We start from the raw sequence: 26,313 nt of genomic DNA, 5'->3' as shown, positions 1-26,313 counted from the left end.
CCATCGACTCTCGTGGCCCCAAGTCGCGACTTCCGTCCCGCACCGCTCCAATCTTGTCACCATCAACGCCCTATCATCCTCATCTTGGAGCCAGACAGAGGCAGACGCAGCGGACTGGCTACTCTTGAAGCTCGCCTTTGCAGAGGGATTTCGAAATCCTCTGCATCCTGCCTCGTTCGTCTCGCCGTCCCGCCAGGCCTCGACCCCTCCTCTCCGATTGCGCAGTCCGATCGGCAAAGCGGCCCTGACCGCGCCCGCTCAGGATGCTGGAAGGTGTGCTAGCGTCGGTCTTGAACCGCTTTCTTGCCTCCTATGTTGATGGACTGAACACCAGCCAGCTCAATGTCGGAATCTGGAGCGGTGACGTCAAGCTCAAGAAGTGAGTCGCAGTGTTCTTTCTTGGTTATGACGGGCCACGACCTCACTAACGCATTCTGCCTCGACCCATGTCCCTTCACTCACAGCCTTCGTCTCAAGACGTCCGCTCTTGACAAGTTTCGACTGCCGATTGATGTCAAAGAAGGCTACCTCGGAGATCTCACTTTGTCCATTCCCTGGTCGAATCTCAAGGGAAAGCCTGTGAGGGTCCTGATCGAAAACGTCCACCTTCTTGCAGCTCCCAAGAATGCTTCGGCAGAGGTGGATGAGGCAGAAGAGGAGGAAAGAGCTCAAGCAGCCAAGCAAGAGAAGCTGGCGAACGCTGAGCTTCTTGGCAGAGACTCGGGCGCCTCTGTGGGAGGCATGACCGAAGAAGAAGCTCAAAAGAATGAAAGCTTCACCAGCTCCCTGGTCACGAAGATCGTCGACAATCTCCAGATTACGGTCCGGAATATTCACGTCAGATACGAGGACAAGCTGTCAAATCCTGAGCATCCCTTCTCAGCTGGTTTCACCTTATCAGAGTTCTCAGCAGTCTCGACCGACGGCGAGTGGAACCCTACCTTCATTCAGAACAGCACAGATGGTATCCACAAGCTTGCGCGCCTTGAATCGCTGTCACTGTATTGGGACACAGACTCCTCATCCCTCGCCGGTTTCGATCCGGACACATCGCAGAAAAGGTTTTCTGAGCTGATACCCCGCGACGGACAAGATCCATCCCATCAATACATTCTCAAGCCCGTCTCGGGAGCAGGCAGACTTGTCATGAGGAGAAAGATGACCCCCGAAGTGGCCAAGATGGACGCTCAGCTTCTCTTCGACGAGCTTGGATTTGCTCTTGATGATGAGCAGTATCGAGATGTCATCTCCGTGGCCGACCTCTTTCACTTCTATACCAGACAAGCGCAGTACCGGAGATTCAGGGCCTCGCCAAAAGAGCTGGAGAAGAACCGACCTCGAGCGTTGTTCAAATTCGCCGGCAGAGCCATCATCAATGAAGTGCACGAAAAGCATCGCGTCTGGACGTGGGAATACTTCAAGCAGAGGCGAGATGATCGGAAAGCCTACGTTGAACTCTTCAAGCACAAAGACGAGCAGCAGGCAAAGCAGAATCAGAAGCAGGCCAATGTACAGCCTACCACCAGTGAAGAAGGAGAGAGGCTTCGTGAGCTTGAGAAGAGGCTATCGTACAAGGACATTCGCTTCTACAGATCCATCGCTCGCAACGAGCTGCGCAAAGAGCGCGCTGCGAAGAAGAAGGAAGAGGCAGAGCATGGCACTGTGCAGAAGGCTGCTGCTACCGGTGGTAGCTGGCTTGGGTGGATCTGGGGAGGTGCCACGCATGACCAGAAGCAAGGAGATGGTGTCTTGAATGAGGAACAGAGGAAGGAGCTCTACGATGCAATTGAGTGGGACGAGTCCGTGGGCAACCAGTCCATCTCTGACGCGGTAGACGCACCAGGCGATGCCATCCAGATGCGTCTGACCACCAAGCTGCAAACAGGTTCATTCGCACTGAAAGACCACTCAAGAGGCAGCAATGTACTCGCTCTAGTCTTTGACTCGCTACAAGCTGATGTCGTGCAGCGAGTCGACAATTTGGAAGCAGCGCTCTCGCTTGGTGGCTTGAGGGTCTACGATGGTACAACGCCAAATTCGCTATATCCTCAGATTGTTCGCGTCAAGGATGACGATCTTACAGCTCCCGAACGCCAGCTTTCTGATGGCAGCGAAGACATCAAGGAGATCGAAAGGCAAGTGGGCACCGAGAGCGATCCGGACAACCCTTTCTTCTACTTGAAATTCGAGAACAAGCCCCTCGACAAGAGGGCTGACAATGCTCTTACAGTCAAGATGCGATCCATGGAGATCATCTACCATCGCGGCTATGTGGAATCAATCTTTCGCTTCTTCCGCCCTCCCGAGAGTGAGCTCGAGCTCATCGGAGCCCTCATTGATGTCGCTAGCGAGACATTGGAGGGTATCCGTAAAGAGACCAGAGCAGGGCTCGAAGCGGCTCTGGAGAATCACAAGACGATTGACGTCGTTCTGGACATCTCTGCTCCCATCATCATCATACCCGAGGATGTGACGGCCAGGAAGTGTCAGCACGTGGTCCTCGATGCTGGTCATATCGGTGTACGATCCGTGCTAGCTCCACAGGAAGCAATCGACGCGGTCCGATCGAAGGCCTCCAAGCAGTATACCGACAGTGACTACAAGCAGCTGGAAGATCTGATGTACGATCGATTCTTCGTCAAGCTAGAGTCCGCACAGCTGGTGATGGGAAACGATCTGGAATCTTGCTTGAGAAGCTTGGAGGGGTCTACCACGATGGACCACAATCTACATCTACTGGAGCGCATCAATCTCAATTTCACTGTCCATAATTCGATTTTACCTTCTGCCCCTAATCTCACCAAGGTCAAAGTGACGGGCCACCTGCCAACTCTGAGAGTCAACTTCAGCGACCGCAAATACCACCAACTGATGGCTGTGGTCGACGTTGCCATTCCGAACTTCGACGATGACGAGGAGCAAGACGGGACTCCACCGCGCATCACAAGGATAGAAGACATCCCTGAAGGAGACACGTCAGCCGCAGACGGCCACAATCGTCGTCAGAGCAGATCCGTCGACAAGCGCATGGCCAAGCTTAGTACTGAGACGGACGCGCTAGACCTCAACAAAGAGCGGCGGTCGCGGATCGCAAGTCAAATGCGGGGTGACGATGACTATCTCGTTGACGATGACGATGACGACAGCTTTGAAGATGCTGAGGACGTCAAGACGGATCACATCAATGCCCACCAGAAGAATTTCGAGCTCAATTTCGTCGTCGACCAACTGCAAGCGTCCATCTTCAAGTCCAATGCCGACATTAGCAAGCCAGACCGCTTGCTTGTTGAAGCAACCTTCGAGGGCTTCTTCTTCGGCCTAGCAGTACTGCCATACCAGCTCAATGTTGATGTCGGGCTTCGATCTCTCCAGCTGGAAGACAAGATCGTTGACCACGGTCCTGCTTTCAAGTATCTGCTCACCTCTAAGAGTGTCGATGATGGTCAAAGCGTTGGTGGCAACAAGCCACAAGGAACCGAGAGCAAGGAGACTGATGGGCAGGCCACACCTACTTCATCGAAAGACCTAGTCAAAGTGCAGTATATCCGCGTACAGCCCGACTCTCCGGAGTTCATGAGCGTCTACGAAGGCATCGACCAGTCTATCAATGTTGAGCTTTCCACGATCAACATCATGCTCACGCGTGTCTCGATCCTGGCGGTCTACGACTGGATCATGACTACGTTCGTTCCGCACGAAGAGCCGCAGAAGCAGCAGCAAGTCAGCAAGGCCGACGTAGGGCCGCAAGGCAAGCCGCCGACGGAAGAGCCCTCAAAAGAGCGTTCAGGTCAAGAGGTCTCCTCCGACAACGAGCCTCGCAAGGAGAAACTGCGCATTCGTGTCAAGCTCACTTCCGTCGTTCTACGCCTCAACAATGACGGGGCGTTGCTCTCGACGCTGACTCTGTCGACTGCCGACGTCGCAGTCTTCTTGCGAGGCGCGACCTTGCGAGTGGCTGCGCGCCTGGGATCTCTATTGCTGCTTGACAACACACAGCGAGACACGGCCGCCCCGGAGTTCAAAAAGCTACTTTCCATCGAAGGCGACGAATTGGCAGACTTCTCCTACGAAACATTTGACGCGGAGGACTCGGCTTCATACCCGGGCTACGACAGCTCAATCTGGCTGCGTAGCGGCTCTCTCCGCTTTACCTTCATGGAAGAGCCGATTCGTGATTTGCTCATCTTCTTCTCTAAGTTTGCTCGCATGAAGGCGGTCTACGATGCAGCTACTGAAGCGGCCACTGCTCAAGCCACCCAGTTGCAGGAACGGGCCAGTAAGATGCACTACGATGTCATCATTCAGTCGCCCGTCGTCGTGTTGCCAAGGGAGGCTTCTTCAAGTGATGTGCTCATTGCTAATCTTGGAGAAATCTACGCCCATAACACCTTCCCGCCGAAGGACGAGGGTCACGTAGTGACGAAGGTCGAGGCCGGCCTTAGGCATATTCGCCTTGCTTCGCATTTGAGGCACGATGGTCAGAACTACAATGTTCAGATGATCGACGATGTCAACATCTCAGTCGACATGACTCAGGAGCAGCACTTGGATCACCACAATGAGAGCGATGAGCCTGAGATGCAGATCATTGCCAGGATGTCAGATGTGCAGATCAAGATGACGCAGCACCAGTACTGCTTCATAATGGCTTTGACACAAAGTATACCTCGGGCCTTTGCTATCGATTTCGGTGACGAAGATGCGGAGAACATTAGCGAGGCCGTCTCTGCCGTTCCCTCAGTTCCGGCGACGCCCACTCCTCCACAGGGCAAAAGTGGCAGCGGCAGCCCAATTCAACATTCAGGTCCTGACATGCTACCCGAACTGGGGACAGTGTCACACCAGGCGAACGGAGAAAGCCAACTCCTCAGCACCGCACTTGATCTTCTGTTCAGCGTCCGTACCATCAATCTGGAAATATTCACTGCTGCTGCGACAGGTCAGGACAGCTTGTACAAGGCCAGTCTGGCGCGCTTCACTTTGAGCAACACTGAGGTGAAGCTCAAGATGCTCTCAGACTCGAGTCTCGAGGCCGAGCTGGCTCTCAAGGCATTCACTGTGTCTGACACCCGGCCCGACAAGGACACGAAGTTCCGTGAGATCATTCCTGCCTCAAGACACGTTGGTCATCAGCTCATGGTCTCTTTCACCATGTCAGGGGACCCGACGGACAAGTCCGGACTCGCTCTCGTCACTGTTGACTCCCCGAAGATGATCTTTGCTCTCGATCCACTATTCGCCTTGCTCGAGTATGCAACGAGCCCTTTCCAAGAAGAGTCTGGCTCTACAGGCGATGACACTAGTGTAGCACCGAGCAAGCAGCCACAGCCCGCCTCCCGAGTACCTTCCACAGCGGTCTCGAAAGCGCCGTCCGCGCCTGCACCGGCGCAGGCTCAGAAGCAGCCTGCCGAGTCATCTCCAAGCCCCGAGGCGGGTACGATCTCCTTCCGAGTCAATGTCGTCGATCCGAGTGTTCTGCTGCTAGCTTCACCCGAGAAGGCTGACTCAGAGGTCATAGTCCTGTCAATCAAGCAGATCTTGCTCTCACAGCAAGGCATTCTCGCTCTCAAGGTGGACTCGATGGGCATGTTTGTGACTCGCATGAGCCGCCCGCGAGACTCCTCTTTGCGACTGCTAGACAATTTCGATCTCGCCCTTTCGATGGACACTCGATCGTCTGCATCGAGACAGATGACAAGCATTGAGATTGACATTGAACCCATCGTCTTGCGGGTTTCATACGGCGACATAATGCTCTTGTCTTCCGTCGTCAACAAAGCGATCGAGCTCTCGTCCCGGTCGTCCGATGATTCAGCAGCAAAATCAGCTCGTGGTGCTCCATCGTCTGTTGGAGGTTCCTCTGTGGCGGTCCCCGCCAGTACCCATATGGCACGAGCTGGCTCGACTACGAAGAGCATCGAGCCATCCCCTGGAGCTAGCAAAACCAAGAAGAGCTACGAGGCTGAGCTTATTATCTCGAAAGAGGTACTCAAGGCTGAGGTAGCTGGAGTTCAGGTCGTGCTGATTGGCGACGTCCACACTCTACCTTTGCTTGATCTCTCGATCGAGAAATTTACAGTCGACGTCCGCGATTGGACTGGAGACATGCAAGCTAATGCCCAGCTGGCAACCTACATTAACTACTACAATCTTTCGAGGTCTCATTGGGAGCCGCTGATCGAGCCTTGGGTGGTGGAGCTTGCGCTGCAGAATTCCTCATCACCGGCCAGTACTCACATGACCATCTCCTCGAAACGCCGCCTGGAAGTGAACGTCACTACGACTCTTATCGAGACCGCTCTGACATCGATGGCGATTCTCGGAGATCCCAGCAATTTCACCAGCTCCTCGCGACAACATCAGGCACCTTTCAAGATCCGCAACAGGACCGGTTACCGCTTGAGCTTGTGTGCGGAGCACGACGATCGCAAGGTGAAAGTCACTCCACAGCACCTCGACGACAGCTCGGATATGCCCTTCAGCTTCAGCGATTGGAAGTCGATGCGGGAGAACATCACTGAAACGGGCGGGAGGAGACTGGCTCTTGAATTCGAAGGCATGCCATGGGATCGATTGAAACACATTTCAGTCGACCGCGAGGGTGAATTTGTGTACAATCTTCGACCGAAGCTCGACAAGGTTGCCCATCGGGTCATCTGTGACATCAAGCTGGAGGACAACGTGAAGATCATCACCTTCCGATCTTCCTTCGTAGTTGAGAACAGCACGATGGTGCCGGTCGAGATGATGATCCTTGACAAGGATGGGAACAACACGGACAAGACTCGCCGCATTGCACCAGGCGACAGCTGTCCCGTCCCCATCGAAGATGCATTCCACCGCAAAATCAGGCTGCGTCCCGACCGTGGCTTCGATTACCACTGGTCGAACGACAGTGTCGGCTGGCAAGACCTCATGAAGAGAACAACGCGGTCGATCTCTTGCAAAGCCAGCGAGCCCAATGAAGCTCCTTTCCGATTCCAGTGCTTCTCCGACTACGATAAGCAAGACCCAATGAGCCGACAATATCCCAAGGTGACTTTGCGATTGCGACCACCCGTCGAGATCGAGAATCTTCTTCCTTACGACATCCAGTACCGGATCTTCGACAAGAACATGAACCACAATTGGTCAAGCTTCTTGCGAAAGGGAGGCGTGTCACCGATCCACGTCGTTGAGCTCTCACACTTGCTGCTTCTGAGCGCAGACATCCAGTCTTCGGTGTTCTCACCTAGCGAATTCGCCATCATCGCAACAGACAATCCTGATGACTTCCCTGTGGAGAAGGACCTGACTCTGGCCGATTCCGAGAATCTCAAGCTCAACTTGCGACTGCACTACTACAAGTATCCAGACAGTGGTGGAGCCTTCAAGGTGTCGATTTATTCGCCGTATATCTTCATCAATCAGACTGGCCTGCCTTTCTCACTCAAGACAAAGTCGTGGCTCGGTGCTGCCAAGCTCGTCGCTGGTCAGGACTCTGGTCCCGTATCCTCTCTGCGGAAAGAGCCAATGCCGTTCGTCTTTTCGCACAGCAGCAACGACCGTAGGAACAGGATGCTCCTGAGAGTTGGAGACTCTGGATGGTCGAAGCCTCTGTCTTTCGAGGCTATCGGTTCCGAAATGGAAGTAGTCCTGCCTTCTGCATCAAAGAATGAGGAGATTCATTTGGGACTAACCATCAGTGACGGGCTGGGCAAGTTCAAGCTGTCTAAGGTCGTCAAGCTGCGTCCTCGCTACATCGTGCGGAACCAGCTGAACGAGCCTATCAACTTGCGAGAGGCAGGTGCGGCTGACTTTGTCACGTCCGAGGCGAACACACGTCTCCCACTGCACTTCCTGCGCGTGGGCGCTACGAAGCAGATGACCCTTGCTTGGCCTGGTCTGAACAATAAGTGGACCGCCCCCTTCAACGTCGAGGACGTCGGTACAGTCCACCTGCGCATCGCCAAGGCTGGTCACCACCAACAGCTCGTCAAAGCTGAAGTCCTGCCTGAGGGTCCCACGGTGTTCATCACCTTGAGCTACGAGACTGGACCCTGGCCCTTCATGATGAGGAATGAAAGTGACTACACGATTACATTCAGCCAGACTGCCGAGAGGGCCGAATCTGATGGTCAGATGGCCTATGATCAAGTAGGCAAGCGATACGAGCTGAAGCCTCGCTCTAAGATGAAGTTCGCCTGGGACTTCCCTTCACAGAAGAGCAAGCTGATCAAGCTGATCGCCAACGGACGAGAGAGGAACGTGAATCCTCTCGAAATCGGAAATCAATTGCCTTTCAAATTCCCTGCTGCCGATGGCAGAGGCAATCGTGTCGTATCCATCGACGTCAGGCTCGACGGACCTACGCAGACTGTAGTCTTGTCCAACTACTCGGAAGCGCTCAGCAACTACAAGATCAAGAGGCCTAACATGTCGCGGTCAGATACGATGAACAGTCGTGCTAGCACCGAGATGGGCTTCGAGGCCGTCGATATCGATACCGACATCATCTCCTCGTTCGGGCTCATCCTGTCTGGAGTGGGCATATCTCTCATGGACAGAAGGGTGCAAGAGATTGCCTACATCAGTCTTTCCGACGTTGATGTTCGATACAACGAGTCGCAAGCGACACGCACATACGGCTTGACGATCAAGTGGATGCAGATTGACAATCAGCTATGGGGTGCTCTCTTCCCTATTAGCTTGTACCCGGCCAATCTGCCCAAGGACAAGGCCGCGCTGGAGACCTTGCCTACCCTGCAAGTCGCCGTCGTCGAGGCAAAGGATGAGACACATGGAGTGCGCCATCTCAAGTATGCTTCCGTGCTGTTGCAAGAGCTGCAGATTGAGATCGAGCTCGAGTGGCTCATGGTTCTGCTCGACTTTTCGAAGGCCTTCGAGCGAGCTCTACCGGTCGAAGCTGAGGGAGACTATACCGACAGTCCCACTGAGATTCCGGACCCTCAACGCATCGAGATCAAGCAGGCTGACATCTACATCGAGCTGTTACTTCTGCAGCCACTGTTCCTCACCATCTCATTCCTGATGAGCGATCGTGGCGAGCGCAATGCGGAAGATCAGGTCGCTCAGTCGCGATCGCCCCTAGCATTCCTAGTCGGCGCTGTCACGTCAGCTGTCGGTAATCTCAACCAAGCACCGATTCGTCTTTCCGCTATCGCCATCGAGAATGCTCGTCTGTCGCCCGACGAGCTGATTGCGCGTCTACAAGCGCACTACGTCTCCAGCGCAGTCGGACAGGTGTACAAGCTCGTCGGTGCCATCGACGTGCTCGGCAACCCCCTCGGTCTCATCTCTGGTATCGGCAGTGGTGTATCCGATCTACTGTACTCGCCCATCGAGGGACTGGTGTTGCACGGCAACCGAGAGCTAGGTCTCAGCATTGCCCGAGGAGCAGGCTCATTCGTGCGTAAGACCGTCTTCGGTGTGTCAGACTCGATTTCGAAGTTCACTTCTTCCGTTGGAAGTGGCCTGGCTGCTGCCTCGTTGGACAAAGACTTCGAGGCAAAGAGAAGAGCGGCGCGCTTCCGCAACAAGCCTCGACACGCTTTGACTGGCGTGACGGCTGGAGCTAACAGCTTCTTCTCTTCGCTGACTTCGGCTGTGGAGGGAGTCGCTCTGCGACCACTCGAAGGAGCTGAACGAGGTGGCGCATTGGGCTTCCTGCGGGGCATAGGCAAGGGCGGTGTCGGACTCCTCGTCAAACCTGCCGTGGGAGCCTTCGATCTCGCTGCCTCGTTCGGTGAGGGTATCAGGAACACTACAACCGTCTTTGACTCTACCAACGACATCGATCGGGTGCGTCTGCCTCGGTACGTCGCTCCAGACCTGATCGTTCGGCCGTACAGCTCCCGCGAATCGCTCGGTCTTGCCTGGCTTAAGAATCTCGAAGAGTCAAAGTACGTCAAAGAATACTATGTGGCCCACGCAGACATCGGCACAAAGGATGAAGTGGTCATGTTGACCACGACGAAGATTCTGTACATCCGAACGATGCAGCTCAAGTGTGTTTGGGAAGTGGGGCTGTCGGAGCTCTCGTCGGTATCCCTTGAGACGGACGGTATCGCTCTTATCCTGCGAAGCGGCGCTGCAGGACCATTCTTGAAGCTCAAGGATGTGGGGTTGAGAAATTGGCTATTCAAGCACATCTCACGCGTGGTGACGGCGTACAACCAGGCCAATCGATGATGGAACTGTTGAGCGGGCAGTCAAGCAGAGGCGATGTAATGAAGGAGAAGGAGGAGGATGGATGTAGCGGCTGTGTTTGTGTCTCAATGTGCTCCACTTTCCGCAAACTCAAGTTGTACGAATTCAATGACAATTCCTTGCAAACGACCAACAAATCCATTCTTCCGGTGTCTCTTCCGGTGTCTCTCACCACTGAGTCCGGCCGGACGGTTTGAAAAGAGTCAGCCTCCGCTTGACACCGTCACTTCCGCCCACATGCTGGACGGTCACATCGACATCCGGAGGCAGCTTTCGGATAGCGTAGCCGTTCTCGCTACTTCTGGAGCCCTGGGCCTGTCCGAATGAACATTCGCCTGCGCGAGAGAGGGGGATCGTAGGCGCTCCTGGTGACAGGGCTGCGATGTTGAAGCGTCGCACGACTGCCTCTCTTGCTGCGCGACTGACGCCGTTCCTTCGCGGTACGAGCGATCCGCCACCTCCGCTTATGGGACTCAAGCCCCGATGCCAAAGTGGAGAGTCATTGGCATGCCATCGTCTGAAAGGAGTGGAGGTGACATCTGACAACGCAGCCTTTGGGTATGAAAAGCTAGTCTGCTGAGTTGGAGGCGCAAAGCGTGACACGGCGCTGTTGTGTGACGGCCTTGGGGTGGCAGACCTGATATGAGCGGCCGGGGTGAGAGGCGGCGCCAGTCTGCGACGATGCGCTCGGTCGGCTTGACGAGTCTCTTGAGACCTTGTGTCAAATGAGTAGGTCGAAAGAGAGCTACGGCCTGCAGCTGATAGACGTGAGCGCAGCGATGCTGGTGAGCTCTCTGAGCTTCCGTAAGATATGGTAGCGTTGTAACGAGCGTTGCAGTCCGTTGTCGCCGGCATAGGAGGAGACCATCGGCTTTGATCCTGGTGAGCTCGCAACGAGCGAATGACCTGCGAAGACGATCTTGTCTGGGCGTCAGGATCGTGGTCGCGCTGGACAAGCCGAGATTTGATGGGGGATGTCTGTGGCGCGGCCTGCTGATACTGTATGATCGACTCTGGTAAGCAGGTCACCGCAGCTGATGTATCTCGCAAAAGCGATCGGCCGATGACATCGCCTGGGGCTATAGAGCTTGCAGCAGTACTGAGGCTCTCCCGCCTCGGGTCGAAGGCAAATATGTCGCTGTCGTCGTCTTCGGAATCGCTTGAGGGTATGACTATTGGTGTGGACGGCTTACTCATGGCCGGTCTGGCTTCTGCAAGATAGCTTGCGTCTGTGTACTGCTCAAGTCCGCCGAAGTGCCGAGAACGTTGTCTCTTGCCTTCTAGACTGCTCGATTCAGCTGGGAGATGTGCTCGTGTACTGTCTTCTGGAGTGACTGCATCCCTAAAGATCTCAAGTTCATCTCCCCAGCAGAAGAAGCCATCATAATAGGAGTCGATACTATTCGACTCGGTCTGAACAGACTTGGCGTGGCTCTGAACTTGCTGGCTTCCCTGAATCTGCGAGAAGCACAGCTGCTGCTGCCCAGTCTTTCGGCTCGTGGTCGCTGGCTTTGACAATCCAACTCGAGCTGGTCGCAAAGGTGGAAAGGATCGTGTGGGCGCGGGAGCCTGCGTCAGCGAGGCGGCAGCGTGGGCCACCTGATCGTATGCAGTGCTCGTGGAGGGCTGCAGATCTCTGAGACTGTCAGACTGCGGTGGCGATGTACGCAAGGTGCTTCCGGAGGAAGAAGCAGCGGGAAAGGTGGTAGAGCTGGAGGGAGAGGTGGGCTCCGTGGTGACCGAGGTAGGCTGAGAGCCGCATATATGCTGCTTCTTGCTCGCAACATCGCCTCGGCAGTTGCTCGGTACCACATCATGCTTCCTCTTCTGCCGTTGACGTGAGGCTGCCAATCTCTGTGCGATTGTACTGCGGGCAAAGGGTCGTCGACGAAGGAATGCAATTGCAGATATGGTTAGCGGAGTGACCCTGGTAACACTTGGCTCTATCACCTCAAGTCTGACAAGGGCGTCTCCACGAAGTGAACATCATCTTCTTCGATAAAGGAGCTGTCTAGACTTCGCTAATGGATGGAAGAAGGGGTCAAAGGGGGCCATTAGTCCAGTCCAATCCAAAGCTCTCTGCGGCTATGACAGTCCCTGTCCCATCAGACCAACAATCTCAGCTACTTCATCGCGAGCATAGGTTGAGGTGATCGGCTCATGGGCAGCGTCGTCTTCGATCAAGTAGTCATATTCGCTGTCGCGCAGGTTGGTGGACCATTGGAGGTCTGTCATGCTCGTGTGCTGGTATGGGGCCGCCATGGGTACCTCTGGCGTGGAGTAGCGTTGGGCGTCAATTTGACAAGGAAGCGTGGCTCAGTCCGGCGTGGCGCTGCTTCCGCGTCCAGGCAGGCGGGTGAAGTGAAGTGTGCGGTGGCTGGCCCGCCTGAGAAGACCGCGCGCAGAGGAAGCTCCGGCGCAGCAAGAATTCCTGCCCGCCCTGCCTGCCTCGCCTCAAGTCGTAGCTTCCTGGATTCGCACTCACCATCCTCCGTCACCTCACCCTCACATCCTCATCCCCCTCAAGACTACGACACCATGGTAAGCATCAAGATGCAGTAGACCGTACATACCGACACAGACAGACGCTAGGATCTGCGAAGGCAGGAAAGAGGGTTGCAGATCATCCCACCGATGCAGCCTCGCACAAGCTTCGGGACTGCCTCTGCCGGTTCATAGCTACAATGGCCAGTCCACGACTGCCTCCTCTAGGCAAAGAGTGTCCTGCTTCCTGTGTCCTCGTCCATCTTTCTCGGAGAGACGAGCGCACTTCGCTCGCTTGCTACATTGATGACATACGACAGAAGACAAACACATGTATGGCTTGCTTAAGCTCTACTCGAGCTCTGCAGACATCTTCTTACGTCTGAGTCGACCTTGCGAGCAAGGAAGCAGAACAGGCACCGTCGGGGCATGGGCAGAGGAGATGACAGGAATGGAGAGATGGACATTGGACGGAGGTGCTTAGGAGGTCATGGCAACAGGGACGCATCCCGCTTTTAGCCCTGCCAGAGCATTTGAGGCGTACGCGACAGAGGACGCCGATAGAGGGAGGACGGGGCGTACCGCAGATCTGGATCACATCATTCTCGAGCACATCCACTGACGATTCTCCGCATCTTCTCTCCTGGTTCCCTCACTGTCTCTAGGTTCGCGGTCCACGAAAGCACATGAAGAGGCTCGCTGCCCCATCCTCCTGGATGCTGGACAAGCTGGGCGGCACCTACGCTCCCCGCCCCTCGAACGGTCCACACAAGACCCGAGAGTCTCTCCCCCTGGTCATCCTCCTCCGCAACCGTCTGAAGTACGCTCTCACCGGGCGTGAGGTTATTGCCATCACTGCTCAGCGACTGATCAAGGTGGACAATAAGGTCCGAACCGAGCCCACCTACCCCACTGGTCTGATGGACGTTGTCTCCATCGAGAAGTCGGGAGAGAGCTTCCGTATCCTCTACGATGTGAAGGGTCGATTCGTCGTTCACCGAATCACTGGCGAGGAGGCTAGCTACAAGCTGCTGAAGGTCAGGAAGGCTCAGCTCGGTGCCAAGGGTGGTGAGTAAGACCTTCACTGTCATGCAGCCTTTGTCCGTGCGACTGGAACTGACTCGTCTTTCGCTTCCCTTTCGTCCTTCTTTTTCCATTCAGTCCCCCTCATCGTCACCCACGACGGCCGTACCATCCGATACCCCGACCCGCTCATCCGTGTCGGTGACACCGTTCGCTTCAACATCGAGACTGGCAAGCTGGAGGAGCACATCCACCTCGACACTGGCATCACCTGCATGGTGACTGGTGGTCGTAACCAGGGTCGTGTTGGTACTCTGGTCGGACGTGAGAAGCACACTGGTGGATTCGACATTGGCCACGTCCGTGACGCTCTGGGCCGAGACTTCTCGACCAGGATGAACAACATCTTCGCCATTGCTCCCCCCGACTCGAAGCCCTGGATCTCCATCCCCAAGGGAGGTGGTATCAAGCTGTCGATTGCCGAGGAGCGTGACCAGCGCAGGCGTCAGCGTGAAGCCAGGGAGGCTTAAAAGGGTCAAGGTGCAGCAGCGATGCTCGTCTTTTCTCTTGTGTAGTCAATTGTTTTCCTTTACTGCTTTGCGTCCTGTATACATTCACACCCTCTCTTGACAATACGCAAGCGGTTCCAGCATTGAGACTAGCTTGCGAGACTTGTCCCGATCTCTCTCTTCGATCGACGTGGGATTTGGGAGGTTCCCGTGCATCGTTGAGCAAAACTCTCTCCATCTGATGTCCTCTGCATCACTCATCGCCCCCTTTCTTGTCTTCATTCCCTGTAAAATCACGAAAACATTGCCTCTATGAGCGAGGGTTGCTAGTGAGTGTGCATTGTGTAGCCAGTCAGCACGCAGGTGGAGCATCCGAATCCTTTGATCGCGAGAGGGCTTCCTGTCAAAGACAGTCGGTCTTGGCGCAAGGGAGGGCTGCCTGACTGTCAGCTGCTTCGGTGCGGCGGTTGTTTGTGATCCGGTCCGACATCTGGCCATCCTCCTGCCAACCGATGCGGGGGGATGACGCTGACCAAGGCTTTGGGCACCTGGCCAGTCTCCCGAGATGTTGCGCGGACCACTTATCTCTCAAGGGCGCGCCTCGCGGCCCCTAAGCGCCCCGCCCCGCCCCGCCCGCACGGCTGCCTGCCAACGTTACCCGTCCAACTCAAGTCACCCCAGGGCCGCCCTTGACATCTGATCCTATCCTGCCCATCACTCCTCCCCCCGACTCACTCCTCACACACAAATACACACCATGCGCTCACCTCAATTCAGCCTGCTCGCTGCAGCGCTCATGGCAGCCGCACCAGCTGCCATGGCCGCTCCTCGGCCAGCCACACCTCCACCTTTCGTACCTGGTGCCTCCCTCTCCAGCTACTCCGTCGACGAGGTCGCCCCTTTGCGCACTCAGGGCACCCACCCCGTCATCGAGGGGTCCTACATGATCATGCTCAAGGGTGGTCTTAGCGCAACTCAGTTCCTTGCTCACCAGCAACTCATCAGCACCGCCCAGCTCAGCGCATCCGCATTCCACGGAGCCTCTGCTGAGGGAGCCGATGGAATCGGTCACATCTACGAACTCGACGAGAGCCTCCAGGGATACGCCGGCAAGTTCACACCGGATGTCATCGACTACATCCGTGCTCTGCCCGAAGTAGAGTATGTCGAGCTCGACTCAGTCGTCAAGACTACGGAGATGCCCTATGACGGTTCCATGGTCTGGGACGTCCCTTACGACGTCTCCATTGACGAGGCCGTCTCTGCCCAGAGCGCTCACAGCCAGAACCTCGAGAAGGGAGCCCCTTGGGTGAGTAGACAAGTGGTGTCAGGAACAACGGCTAGCATGTTGTGCCTTGATCAGTGCTGGTGGCGGCTGAGCGAGTTATACGGCTATCGGAGATCTGACATCGGCATCATTATCTCTTCGTCCTACTTCTTACCGCACAGGGTCTCTCTCGAGTTTCGCACCGAAAGCAGCTCGGCCTTGGCACATTCTCCAAGTATCTGTACGACTCACACGCCGGCGAGGGAGTGGTAGCATACATCATCGAGTGAGTAGATCATCGAAGCACGCGATACGATGCGGCGAGGAGTAACGGACAGTGGCAGCTTGAATTCCGCGCGACACTGCTCCAGTGCCTGGCGCCCGCCCGCTCGGCTCAGCCCTGCAGGGACCTCCCTCAGTTGGCGTGGAGGGAGCCATCAACCAACTCCGCTTCAGGGTCCCCCATACACCAGTGACATAGCAACGCGACACTGACGCCATCCATACCACCTCTGCTCCCCCCTCTACAGCACCGGTATCAACATCAACCATGTAGAGTTCGAGGGCCGAGCCTCTTGGGGTAAGACCATGCCCGCCGGCTCCACCGACAGGGACGGCAACGGACACGGCACTCACTGCACCGGAACCGTCATCTCCAACAAGTACGGTGTGGCCAAGAAGGCTGAGGCCGTCGCCGTCAAGGTCCTGTCCGACTCTGGCTCCGGCTCCATGTCCGATGTCACCGGCGGTGTCCTGTGGGCCGTCGCCGACGCCAAGAAGCGCTCCGCTGAGTTCGCCCTCGCTCCCTCTAGCACAAAGGCAAAGAAGCACAAGGGATTCGTAGCCAACATGTCCCTCGGTGGTGGAAAGTCGCCTACCCTTGACCGTGCCGTTGACGGTGCTACCAAGTCTGGACTTGCCTTTGCCGTCGCTGCCGGAAACGAGAACCAAGACGCTTGCAACACCTCGCCCGCCTCTGCCCCTGGCCCCGTCACCGTCGGAGCTTCGACCATCCAGGATGACCGTGCCTACTTCTCCAACAAGGGCAAGTGCGTCGACGTCTTTGGCCCCGGACTGAACATCCTCTCCACCTGGAACACTGGCAACACCAGCACCAACACCATCTCCGGTACCTCGATGGCCTCTCCTCACGTGTGCGGTATCCTGGCCTACTACCTCAGCTTGACCGACACCTCGTCGTCATCTGCGAGCAGCCTCTCCTTCATGACTTCCAAGGTCTCTCCTCTCCTCGCTTCGCTGCCTCTGCCCGACTCGATGGCCCTGATGGCCTTCAAGGCTACCCAGTGGCTCTTTGGCGCCGAGGAGGGTGCCGACACCTTTGCCAAGTTCGCAGACGGACCCATCCTGAACGCCCTCTCCCCCGATGACCTCAAGATCCTCATTGAGAAGGTGGCCACAAAGGGCGCTCTCCACTCGCTTGACAAGGACACGGTCAACTTGCTCGTATTCAACAATGCAACCGAGTCGACCAAGTAGAGTGAATAGAATGAGATGGGCATTAATGGGGCAGAAAGGAGGGGGAGCGCAGCTCACTTCGTTGTTTGAGCGCCTCCGGAGATAGGGTGTCATCTTGCTTCTTCTCACTCTAGATTCTTTGCTTGAGCCCTCTATTCCCTTCCTCTCCCTCTCGTCTCCTCTACTCACTCACTCACTCGCTCACTCACTCAGCACATTGTCCCACCACAAGCCACCCGACTCCAACTTGTATCCTCAATCTTGTTCCCTCCATCTCTCCCTCTCTAGCTCTGTCCGACCCGATCATCAATTGTTGTGCAGCTCGAATCTCAAAGAGATTAGCCCAAGTTCAAGTCGAAGATCAAGATCAAGATCAAGATTAAGATCAGATCAGAAGAAAGTGAAATCAATAGTATAGGTACTTCATGGAACCTTGGCTTGCCTTGCCTGCCTGCCTGCCTGTCTGTCTGTCTGTCTGTCTGTCTATCCCCTACCTATCTATTTGGGTCAAAATAGAAGGAAAGGAAGTGTCGTCTGTCTGTCCGTCCACATTCCATCGCATTGGATTGGCATGTCTCCGTCTCTGTCTCGCTCTTCGGGTTCGGTCTTCGGTCTTCGGCTTCGGTCTTCGGTCTTCGGCTATGGCATCGGGCTATGGGTATGGCCCTGGCTATGAATAAGTAGTAGTACATTTCTAACAAAGAGGACAAAAAAGAAGGTGGTACAGAGGCGGTAGAAAAAGAGAGGCGGAGGAAGGGAGAGAGAAGGGTATCGCGAGTTTCAAAGCACGGCGTTGTGCCAGGGAGGGGAAAGGGAAAGGGGAAAGGGGAGGGAAGAAAAGGTACGTCTATCTAGAAGGAGGAGGAAGAGTCGAAGCCATCGCGCCATGGAGCGTACAGCTGGACAGTGGAAGCGAGAAGTGTGTGGAGAGGGTGAGAGGACTGGTGACAATTGACAATTGAGAGTGACTGGTGACGGGAGAGTAGTGAGAAGTGAGAAAGTAACAAGGAGAGACCGACGACAAGAATGAGAGCAAGAAAAAAGGTGACCATCGAGCCTCTCAGAGGTATAATACCAGCAGATCACCCCAACTACGTAGGTTCTAATCCAGGGAGATCCTCCTCTGCAAAGCCGGCGCAGCACCCTGACCCGCCCCCGCCTGCGCACCGGCAGTAGGCATCGGCACAGGCGGAAGGGGTCCCCTGCCTGTCCCGCTCGTGCGTCTACCGGACGCAGTAGTGTGAGTGTTCCCTGTCGTGTTAGAGAGGAAGCTGGGAGCGTAGCCAGATTGCGCACGGGCACCGTGTCGACCGGTAATGGCTTCATCCTCCTGATTCGAGTAGGGGAGAGCGCGCGACGGTCGTGCACTTGTGGGACTGGATGTGGAGGAGTATCCCGTCCCTGGTGTCGTGGTGCTCATGCTTGGGTGGTGGGGTGAGTCGAGCGTAGAGGAGGCTGGGTAGTAGGGGTGGTCTTGGTGTTGCTGTAAGGGTGGCTCGTAGCTCGAATAGCTCGCCCCACCTGTCGCTGCCGCTGGCGCCACTGTCGCTGTAGCTCCTTGTTCTTGACCTTGCCCGCGACCTGCACGACCAAGAGAGCTACGACTCTCAGCAGCTTCATCATCCTCTTCGTCCTCCTCTCCCACCCCAGCTAATCTTCCATCGCCACTTCCACTGACTTCCTCTCCCTCCTTTTCCCCCGCTTCAATCTCAACAGGCTGAGCCTCATCCTGTCTCCTCCTTGCCGCTCTCCTGTTGAACGTTCCCAGTAGACCGCCCATTGTCTCGTGAGCTTCCTTGAGGCCTTTGCCGAAGTTGAGGGTACAGACGATGGCTAGGGCGAGGGTTGTGAGGAGGGAGAGGATGGAGAGGACGGAAAAGAAGGTGAGACCTGCGGGTGGAGAAAGGATGTGAGCTGCTTGCTCAATAGAGTCTGAAAAGCTCAAATGGTGCTTCTCTGCTCATACTTACTGAGTCGAACAGTTCTGTACTGCTGCTCCGTTTCGGGCTCAAAGATTCTCGTGATCTTGAATATGAAGTAGGCGATCCCAGCAAGCATGCACAGCACACAAAAGGACATCAAGCTCCTCAGCTCCTTTTGCACCGCAATTGCACTCAGGAACAATACTACAATCGCTGCAGGTATAGCAGCGATGGTAAGTGCAAACTCTACATCGTGTCGCTTGGAGACGAGGATGAGATAGGCTATGCAGAATGCCAAGCCGAAGAACCCAGTGTACTTGAGGAAGCAGACGAAGATCTGGTACACGAGCATCATGCGTCTTTTGCGTAGGTCCGCACCGATCTTGCGATAGATTTCCCAACCAAAGTCTTGAGAGAGCTTCAGGGTAAAGTACGTGAGGGGGCCCTGAGCCACGCCCACTACCACGGGGACAGCGATGAGGAGGGGCTCTATATCGGGGTAGAGGGTCCGTACAGCATTGCAGCGTCGACTGCGTCTATTCACGCAGGGTACTCCCAACCCTGCCTCATCCTGATTCACAAACGCATCTCTCACTTGAGAAATCTGCAGAGCTGCAGTGATGAGCAGTGCGAGATTGAGGATCAGACAGCCGTAAATTTGAATAGTGTTGTGTAGCCTAAAGGCGTCCAGCGCCATTACGATGAAGAAGAGGAAGCCAAAGACGAGGAGCGCAAGAAAGACGGGCACCGTCTTTGCATCTTGCGAGAGCGTCTCTGTCCGTACCTCTACGATGCCAAATACAGCCGCCACTAGACCGATGACCGTAAGTGATTCGAGGACGACTACGAGCAGAAACCACGCCGAGCTCCTGGAAGGGATCAGACCGGTCCCCAGCTGACGAGGGGTGCTCAGGGGGAGTGCCAATCCACGAGAGACGTTGCTAGTTGTCCCGCCACTCCTGCTCGCACGATCGCCATTGGAGCGGGTCTTGGTCGTGGTGGGTGCTCCCTCTGTATAGCGCGAAGACTGGCGACTTGTGTGAGTCTGGGCGGTACGCTGTGTGCCATCCCTAGCAAGCCGTGAGGTACCATCGGGAGCATAGGAAGACGGAGGAGGTTGAGAAGCGGATGTGTAGGGCGAAGACGACGTGGATGAGGAGGAAGGCCCGTGATTGTAGCTTTGGTTTTGGCTGTGGTTGTGAGAGGTTCCGCCTTGGTAGCTGGCGTAGGATCCACCGGCATAGGCATGGTCGTTGTGCGTATACGAAGAGGACATGACGTCTGGCGTCAGCAGCAGCTGAAAATGGAAAGGAGGACGCCCTCCGTCTGATGCGTGGAGAACAGATCGAGTATCGCAGCGTAAAGGAATGTGAAGGAGTCTACGGTAGGGCGGGCGGTGAGGTGCGGCTAAAAGTAGACTGGCAGGATTTAGACTCGTCGTGGGCGCAGCGGGGAGACGCGGGGGCTTGCAGGAGCAGACAGGCGGGGTGGAGGGCGGGGTGCAGGACCGAGGCAGCACCACCCAACTCATCCATCTGGCCAAGGCAGCGGTACAGATAGAGAACCACAGGGGCCTGCAGGCAGATCACTCGTGACACTCATCTCATTGGTGGTGGAGCGCAATCATACCAGCAACAGAGGAATCATGGCGCGTGTCGGACCCCACTGGGACCCCCACACCTCGCCGTCCTGCGCGTCAATGTGGTCCACCAAAGACCGATACAGCTCAATGTCGACGTTTCTCTTGAAGATGGCAAAGGAATGCGTCGGCGGATGGATCTCCATGGCCTTTGGAAAACATGCGACGCACTGAGCAGCAAGGGTGAAGGTGGCAAAATGTTCAGATCAATATACCGATGGCGGAGTGATCCCTACAGACGTGACCTCTGGCGTACTCACAACATCAAAGCTGGACACGCAATTGGCGCACCTAGTCCAGCAACCCTTGATCTGCTCAAAGCAGACATCGCACAGCACATTCGGATGAAGCAGAGATCGCACATACTCCTCTTCGTGCTGCAAATACGCCGGAGAAAAGGCCTGCTGCTCTTCTTCTTGTGGCGTGCCGGGAAAAGCCCCAGGGATTTGCCCACTTCCAGTTGTGGTCAGATTGCCTGCTGCTTCGCCCCTCTCCTGCAAGCTCAGTCTTGTCAGCTCGATGTCGTCTATCGGCAATGGACACATCCAGCGCGAGAGCCGAAAAGCTGGACTTGGCGTTGGAACCGGTAAAGTACCATTATCAGCGATGAAGGTAGAAGCAGACTGTGCAGCATTGCCCACGGGAGGGAAGGCACTCGGTGCGGAAGGTTCAGCTGGTAGTGTGTCAGACCCACTCATGGCCGGCGCACCCGCTTGGATCCGTAGTCTGGCCTCTTCCCAGCCACCGTCATCCGAATAGAGTGGAGGCAGCAATCCTTTACGCTGATCAATGGTCAGGTACGGATTGAGTCGTAGAGGTGTTATGCCCGCATTGCCACTTCGCGCCACTTGTTCAGGCGATGGAATATGGAGGAAGAAGTGATCGGGATTGTGAATGCTAAGACTGTGCTTTTCGCATTCCGAGCACAAATTGAACCCTTCGTGAGGCGTCCAAATGGCCGGCAGATCTCGAGTGTGTGCTTCCTGGCCTGCTATGGACCTGCCTTCTTTGGATGCGGCAGAGGGCGTCGTTGTACCAGAGGAAGCAGTACTGCCGTGGGAGGCAAGGTCGAGCGGACAGTTGGCACAGAGGTAGCGAGCGCCTTGGCCGATCAGCTCGCAACAGAAGGAGCACTGTACGTCATGGCTGTCCGAACTTGACTGTGACAATGTCACGGTGTTTCTGGCGCCTTCTGATGACGAGCTTCCGACTTCACCCACAGCGTCACTTGTCGTTGAAAGTCTCGATGATGCTGTAAGCTTCGCCGCCGCCTTGAAAAGCGCCTCAGCTAATCCATTTGCACCTAGCCCAGATGGACCCTCTTGCGCCAGTGGCTCGAGCAACCGCAAGACCATATGTATCCCAAGATGAGGGGCGTACTGGATCGACTCGCCAGCGTCCTCGCAGTCCCCACACTAAAGGAGCAGCTGGACCATGTCAGCAGCAAGTACAGAAAGCGTCATCTGTGCTCTAAATACTCACGAAACTCGGACAGCCTTCGCATTGTAGGCAGACGTAGCGGACCCCACGTATCGGCTGTACCTCGCAGACCTCGCAGCCCACCCCAACATGTGATGGGATCATCGAAGCCGCATCCTTGTACCGCACGCTCTCTGCCGTACTGCTGTGTCCGCCTTGACTCTGACTATACGCATACTCGGTCCTCGCATCGTCCTCTGCATCCTCGTCGGCAATATCTGGCTGATAGGGAGCCATTCTTCTGCGTCCGTCCAGGGGCGCCCGACCAGAGGAGCGGCTGCTAGCGGACTGACTCAATTGGGCCGAATCCCTGCTGCTCCTTTCAACTCTTTCCCATACCTCCGAAGAAGCCCGTCCAGTGTCATCTTCATAGCCCCAGTCCTCCGTCTGGCCAGAGCTACTGCCCTGCGAGGAGGAAGCTCCATCCGACGAGGCGAGGTCTGAAAGGGAGATCCGAGAAGGGATTTGAACCTGAACGAGCATCTCGATGGGTGGGTCTACCGATGGTGTGGATGAGTGAGATCCGGAGGAGCTCCGTTCACGCAGGCTCTCGGAGGGTCTGAAGTACTCCAAGGCATCTTGCAGTGACTCATCGTCATTGATGTGGTACTGATTGGACAGAGCGGAAAGCGAATGCCTGTTCAGATCACGCCTGTATGCATTCCTGTATAGATCGTGCGAGCAATGGTCTCACTCTGATGTTATCATCGTCCAACCATTCAATCTCGAATGCTTCTCCTCTTACCAGAGCTAGCCTCCTTTGCAATTGAGTCCTGAGCTCCTCGCACGTCAAAGCTGCTGCCGAGGGGATGAGGGGCAGCCGCGTGATCCGCTGCCGATGCCTGGCGCTGATCAGGAGCGGATCTTGGAAGAGGGAATGGTTGGTCATGATGACGTGGAGGAGCACATGGAGTCAATGATGCTGCTCACGTCTCGCAGTCAGTAGCAGCATTCAAAGGGAACGACCAGGCCCAGACCGACCATCTTGTCGCTGCTAGACTAAGGTGAGTCTCGCTCAGTCCGCTCAGTCCGCGCTTCTGCACGGTCCACACAAGGAAAAGGACGAGGAGTACAATGATGCTGAGGGAGCTTGGGTAGCATTGAGGAGCACGAAACAAGTACAACAATGTGCAGGGAGGAATGTGAATGGCAGGAAGGTATCGAGATTGGTATGTATGAAGTTGTAGAGTTTGTCACTGAGAGAGTAGGAGAAACGCAGCGAGTGTCAGTCGCACTGAGTCCATTCTGTGTGTTCCGCTCTCTGCTCCCGTTCCGTCTTTGCTCTCAGGGTAACATTTTCAGCACAGTCGGTCATCAGACATCTCTGGCGTGAGCGTCCTTAACGATGACCGACCAATCAGGCGCAAATTACGTACAAACATCATCGAGAAGACGCTGCAAAGTGCCAGCACGACTACTCACCTGTGTGTGTTGGTAATTCTCCTAGCCTTGCAAGATCCGCAGAGCCAATTCTTCATCTGCCGCCAAACTGTTGCTTGGCTCAGAGACGCCCTTTGCGCTCCTGCGTTCAATCTTGGACTTCTTGGGAGGGCGCTGCTGCTGCTGTCCTGACTGCTTGCGCCCCTTGCCGGTCGCTTGCTCCGCTTCGGGCGGACCGTCATCGTCATCATCACTGTCTCCCTCTTCGCTCTCACTGTCCAGCTCGAAGTCAGGGGTGACATAGCCGTCTTCCCTGTCGTCGATAGGAGCCAGGACCATTGCACCTCCTTCGCTTGCATCTTCGTCATCGCTTCCATCCTGGCCTCTACCCCTCTCCTTCTCACGCCGCTTCTTTTCCCGCCGCTTCTCCTTGACCCTCTCCTTGTCCTCGACGTCTTGCTGCTTGAGCTTCTCTCCCTCCTCTTCGACGAAGCGCTTAGCCTGGTCGGCAGCCGAGCCTCCTTGCTGGAAGGCCATCTCGTCTTGGAGTTCGTACAGTTCGTGTGGTACGCCTTCATCGTCGAAGGTCAACTTAGTTCCTGCTCCACGCTTGCCTGCTGAGGCCATCGCCTTCTTGGACTGACCTTGCAGCAGCTTACGCTTCGACAGCTGATAGCTCGCCTCCTCTGAGTGCTGGGTGTCGAGACTATCTTTCCTCTCCGCGACTGGCGAGGTTGAAGTCCTTATTGCCTCGTCGTCGCTGCCATCCAGCGCGTGGTTCTGCCTCTTGAGAGTAAGGAAGTCGCCGTCGTCGGCACCAGAATCATCGTCATCGTTTCCGGGCCATGACGTCGGAGCGCCAGCACCAGCCTCGTCGAAGGTTGTAGGCTTCTCACTGTCATCATCATCGTCGCTATCGCTGTCCGGTGACTCTTGCCTCTCGTCGGATACGAGCTTGGCGTAATGCTCGGACAGGACTCCTTGATTTTGTCTGGCAAACATGCGATCATACTTCGTTTTGACTTTGCCATCTAGTGTCTGATCTACAGACTCTTCCGTGGGTACTACTTTGGCCTCACTTGCAGCCTGCTTCTCCAGTGCCCTCGCCTTCGCATCAGCCTTCTTACGTGCAGCGCTAGCTTCCTTGACGAATTTGACCTTTGGAGCGCCTGGTAGACCTAGACTTGCAGCGTACTTCTCGAGAGGCAAGGCTAGGACGTCGAACACTTCCTTGTCCTTCTGAAGGTAGATTGAGCGGACGTAAGACACAAACGTCTTTTGTGCTAGATACTTCAGCTCGGGGCTCTGGAAGAGGAAGGACTGCAACTGATTCTGAATCGACTGTGTCTTGCTCTCCCTGGGTTTGATGACGCCAGCGTTGATATGTTTTGCCGCGAGACGAGACACCATGGCTTTCTCTTCGCTGGGTAGCAGGAAGAGGAGCGAGTTCCCCTTGGCCTGGTAACGTGCTGTTCTACCTACCCGATGGACATACGTGTCAACGTCTTCGGGCGAGTCGATCTGCAAGACCCAATCTACGGCAGGGAAGTCCAGACCACGAGCGGCAATATCAGTGGCAAAGAGAGCAGCGTGAGAGGTCCTGGTAAAATCGGTGAAGATTTGCAGACGCTTTGCTTGCTTCTGCTTGCCATGCAACGCCATCAGAGACATACCCGGTCGCAGCTTGCAGAATGTCTCGTGAGCGAACTGGACCTGACGGCAGGAAGAGAAGAAGACAAGAAGCTTCGACTTCGTATGCGATCGCAGGAAGGAGAATAGCATGTTCAGCTTATCCTCAAGCGGGACGACCATGTAGTGCTGGTCAAGGTTCTTCGGAGTGAGGCTACTACCCTCGCCCGTTTCCTTTCCTTCACCAACAAATTCTCTGACTGCCACATATTCGGGCTCTTTGAGGCTGAGTCTTGCCAGATCCTTAACTCGTTTCGTCTGGGTGGCTGAGAACAACAGCGTCTGCCGATCCTTGGGGAGGTTTTCGACAATGGCATTGAGTGTATTGGAGAAGCCCATATCCAGAATGCGGTCAGCTTCGTCGAGGACCAGCACCTGCAGAGTCGAGCAATCAAAACCGATGGTCTGATCCATATGCTGCAGAAGTCGTCCGGGAGTAGCAACAAGAATGTTCATCCTCGCCAATCGATCCTTCTCTTGCTTGAGATCCTTGCCTCCAATGACGAGACCGGCAGAGTACGTATGCGCAGAACCCATCCTGCGTAGCACTTCGAAGATTTGAATGGCAAGCTCTCTGGTCGGAGAAATGATCAGAGCACCCAGACCGTCATTAGGACCCCACTTGGCCCTGAACAGCCTTTCAAGAACAGGGATCAAGAAGGCGAGCGTCTTGCCCGAGCCTGTACGAGCTGCCCCTAGCAGGTCACGCGACCGAAGAGACAGTGGAAGTGATCTAGACTGAATGTCTGTCATCTGAGAGTATCCAGCCTTTTTCAGACCTGATAGTGAGAGGACAAACAATGATCGTCAGATTTCTGTGATGCTCACTGCCTCCTCACACCCAGTCGATGCCCTTCTCACCTTGCAATGTCTTTCGACTGAGAGGCAGATGATCGAAGCGACTGTAGTCCTTGGGCGGTGTGAATGATGCAACGCCGCTTTCAAGATCGTCAATCTCTGCTTGCTCAGTGTCTCGCTTGAGCTTACGGCTGTCCCTCGAGCGCGACTTGGCCACCGCCGGCTTCTTGGAAGAGGAAGGAGTTGACGCACCTCTATCGCCGTCGCCATCTTGCTGCCGTTTCCTCTTGACAGCTGCAGGCGCCATGGTATCAGAATTGCCAACAACGACGAGGCAGGCAGGCGCTGAGGGTGAACAGGCGAGGTGAAACAATGGGAAGGTGTGATGCCCAGCCAATAAATTTTTGGCCGGGCGGGCTCCTGCGCAAATGCCCGGTC

The 26,313-nt window shown here is 55.5% G+C and overlaps 8 protein-coding genes across 8 annotated transcripts; 3 read left to right on the top strand and 5 right to left on the bottom strand.

Moving 5' to 3' along the window:
- Nucleotides 1-163: 163 nt before the first annotated feature.
- Nucleotides 164-10,284, top strand: BCV69DRAFT_205103 (hypothetical protein). Its single transcript, XM_025489715.1, has 2 exons — nt 164-379; nt 465-10,284. The coding sequence occupies exons 1-2, from the start codon at nt 264-266 to the stop codon at nt 10,189-10,191; spliced, it is 9,843 nt and encodes a 3,280-aa protein (XP_025347448.1). The 5' UTR covers nt 164-263; the 3' UTR covers nt 10,192-10,284.
- Nucleotides 10,285-10,377: 93 nt separating this feature from the next.
- On the bottom strand, nt 10,378-12,444 carry BCV69DRAFT_312884 (hypothetical protein; the record flags this gene model as incomplete). The annotated part of the gene is made up of 3 exons (XM_025494978.1): nt 10,378-12,076; nt 12,160-12,230; nt 12,325-12,444. 3 exons carry the CDS (start codon nt 12,442-12,444, stop codon nt 10,378-10,380), a joined length of 1,890 nt encoding a protein of 629 aa, XP_025347447.1.
- A 261-nt stretch (nt 12,445-12,705) lies between these two features.
- Nucleotides 12,706-14,321, top strand: BCV69DRAFT_283163 (putative ribosomal protein S4.e, cytosolic). Its single transcript, XM_025492609.1, has 3 exons — nt 12,706-12,750; nt 13,359-13,761; nt 13,855-14,321. Exons 1-3 carry the CDS (start codon nt 12,748-12,750, stop codon nt 14,244-14,246), a joined length of 798 nt encoding a protein of 265 aa, XP_025347446.1. The 5' UTR covers nt 12,706-12,747; the 3' UTR covers nt 14,247-14,321.
- Nucleotides 14,322-14,945: 624 nt separating this feature from the next.
- BCV69DRAFT_283161 (hypothetical protein) lies at nt 14,946-17,387 on the top strand. The gene is made up of 3 exons (XM_025492608.1): nt 14,946-15,534; nt 15,675-15,778; nt 16,023-17,387. The coding sequence occupies exons 1-3, from the start codon at nt 14,983-14,985 to the stop codon at nt 16,987-16,989; spliced, it is 1,623 nt and encodes a 540-aa protein (XP_025347445.1). The 5' UTR covers nt 14,946-14,982; the 3' UTR covers nt 16,990-17,387.
- Nucleotides 17,388-17,641: 254 nt separating this feature from the next.
- Nucleotides 17,642-20,316, bottom strand: BCV69DRAFT_283160 (hypothetical protein). The gene is made up of 2 exons (XM_025492607.1): nt 18,939-20,316; nt 17,642-18,858 (listed from the first exon to the last, which is right to left on the bottom strand). Exons 1-2 carry the CDS (start codon nt 20,164-20,166, stop codon nt 18,071-18,073), a joined length of 2,016 nt encoding a protein of 671 aa, XP_025347444.1. The 5' UTR covers nt 20,167-20,316; the 3' UTR covers nt 17,642-18,070.
- A 262-nt stretch (nt 20,317-20,578) lies between these two features.
- BCV69DRAFT_204815 (hypothetical protein) lies at nt 20,579-21,953 on the bottom strand. The gene has a single exon (XM_025489713.1). The coding sequence runs from the start codon at nt 21,882-21,884 to the stop codon at nt 20,736-20,738; it is 1,149 nt and encodes a 382-aa protein (XP_025347443.1). The 5' UTR covers nt 21,885-21,953; the 3' UTR covers nt 20,579-20,735.
- On the bottom strand, nt 21,866-22,963 carry BCV69DRAFT_204827 (hypothetical protein). Its single transcript, XM_025489714.1, has 3 exons — nt 22,703-22,963; nt 22,012-22,617; nt 21,866-21,956 (listed from the first exon to the last, which is right to left on the bottom strand). Exons 1-3 carry the CDS (start codon nt 22,895-22,897, stop codon nt 21,945-21,947), a joined length of 813 nt encoding a protein of 270 aa, XP_025347442.1. The 5' UTR covers nt 22,898-22,963; the 3' UTR covers nt 21,866-21,944.
- Nucleotides 22,964-23,151: 188 nt separating this feature from the next.
- Nucleotides 23,152-26,250, bottom strand: BCV69DRAFT_283158 (DEAD-domain-containing protein). Its single transcript, XM_025492606.1, has 2 exons — nt 25,939-26,250; nt 23,152-25,856 (listed from the first exon to the last, which is right to left on the bottom strand). Exons 1-2 carry the CDS (start codon nt 26,180-26,182, stop codon nt 23,452-23,454), a joined length of 2,649 nt encoding a protein of 882 aa, XP_025347441.1. The 5' UTR covers nt 26,183-26,250; the 3' UTR covers nt 23,152-23,451.
- Between the last annotated feature and the right edge of the window lie 63 nt (nt 26,251-26,313).

This window comes from Pseudomicrostroma glucosiphilum (assembly GCF_003144135.1).
Source record: "Pseudomicrostroma glucosiphilum strain MCA 4718 unplaced genomic scaffold BCV69scaffold_8, whole genome shotgun sequence".
Lineage (NCBI taxonomy): Eukaryota > Fungi > Basidiomycota > Exobasidiomycetes > Microstromatales > Microstromataceae > Microstroma > Microstroma glucosiphilum.
This window is presented reverse-complemented; position numbering and strand designations above follow the sequence as displayed.

Excerpts from the sequence above, each read along its gene's own strand:
- BCV69DRAFT_283160 (XM_025492607.1), bottom strand. The coding sequence starts at position 20,166 with ATGTCCTCTTCGTATACGCACAACGACCATGCCTATGCCGGTGGATCC. Across the intron at positions 18,859-18,938 it reads GTACAGAACTGTTCGACTCA|GTCTCACCTTCTTTTCCGTC; the intron begins GTAAGTATGAGC and ends CTCCACCCGCAG.
- BCV69DRAFT_204827 (XM_025489714.1), bottom strand. The coding sequence starts at position 22,897 with ATGACCAACCATTCCCTCTTCCAAGATCCGCTCCTGATCAGCGCCAGG. Across the intron at positions 22,618-22,702 it reads TGGACGATGATAACATCAGA|TACCACATCAATGACGATGA; the intron begins GTGAGACCATTG and ends CTGTCCAATCAG.
- BCV69DRAFT_283163 (XM_025492609.1), top strand. Across the intron at positions 13,762-13,854 it reads TCAGCTCGGTGCCAAGGGTG|TCCCCCTCATCGTCACCCAC; the intron begins GTGAGTAAGACC and ends TTTTCCATTCAG.
- BCV69DRAFT_204815 (XM_025489713.1), bottom strand. The coding sequence starts at position 21,884 with ATGGTCTTGCGGTTGCTCGAGCCACTGGCGCAAGAGGGTCCATCTGGG.
- BCV69DRAFT_283161 (XM_025492608.1), top strand. The coding sequence starts at position 14,983 with ATGCGCTCACCTCAATTCAGCCTGCTCGCTGCAGCGCTCATGGCAGCC. Across the intron at positions 15,535-15,674 it reads TCGAGAAGGGAGCCCCTTGG|GGTCTCTCTCGAGTTTCGCA; the intron begins GTGAGTAGACAA and ends CTTACCGCACAG. Across the intron at positions 15,779-16,022 it reads GTGGTAGCATACATCATCGA|CACCGGTATCAACATCAACC; the intron begins GTGAGTAGATCA and ends CCCCCTCTACAG.
- BCV69DRAFT_205103 (XM_025489715.1), top strand. The coding sequence starts at position 264 with ATGCTGGAAGGTGTGCTAGCGTCGGTCTTGAACCGCTTTCTTGCCTCC. Across the intron at positions 380-464 it reads GGTGACGTCAAGCTCAAGAA|CCTTCGTCTCAAGACGTCCG; the intron begins GTGAGTCGCAGT and ends CTTCACTCACAG.
- BCV69DRAFT_283158 (XM_025492606.1), bottom strand. The coding sequence starts at position 26,182 with ATGGCGCCTGCAGCTGTCAAGAGGAAACGGCAGCAAGATGGCGACGGC. Across the intron at positions 25,857-25,938 it reads CAGTCGAAAGACATTGCAAG|GTCTGAAAAAGGCTGGATAC; the intron begins GTGAGAAGGGCA and ends TCTCACTATCAG.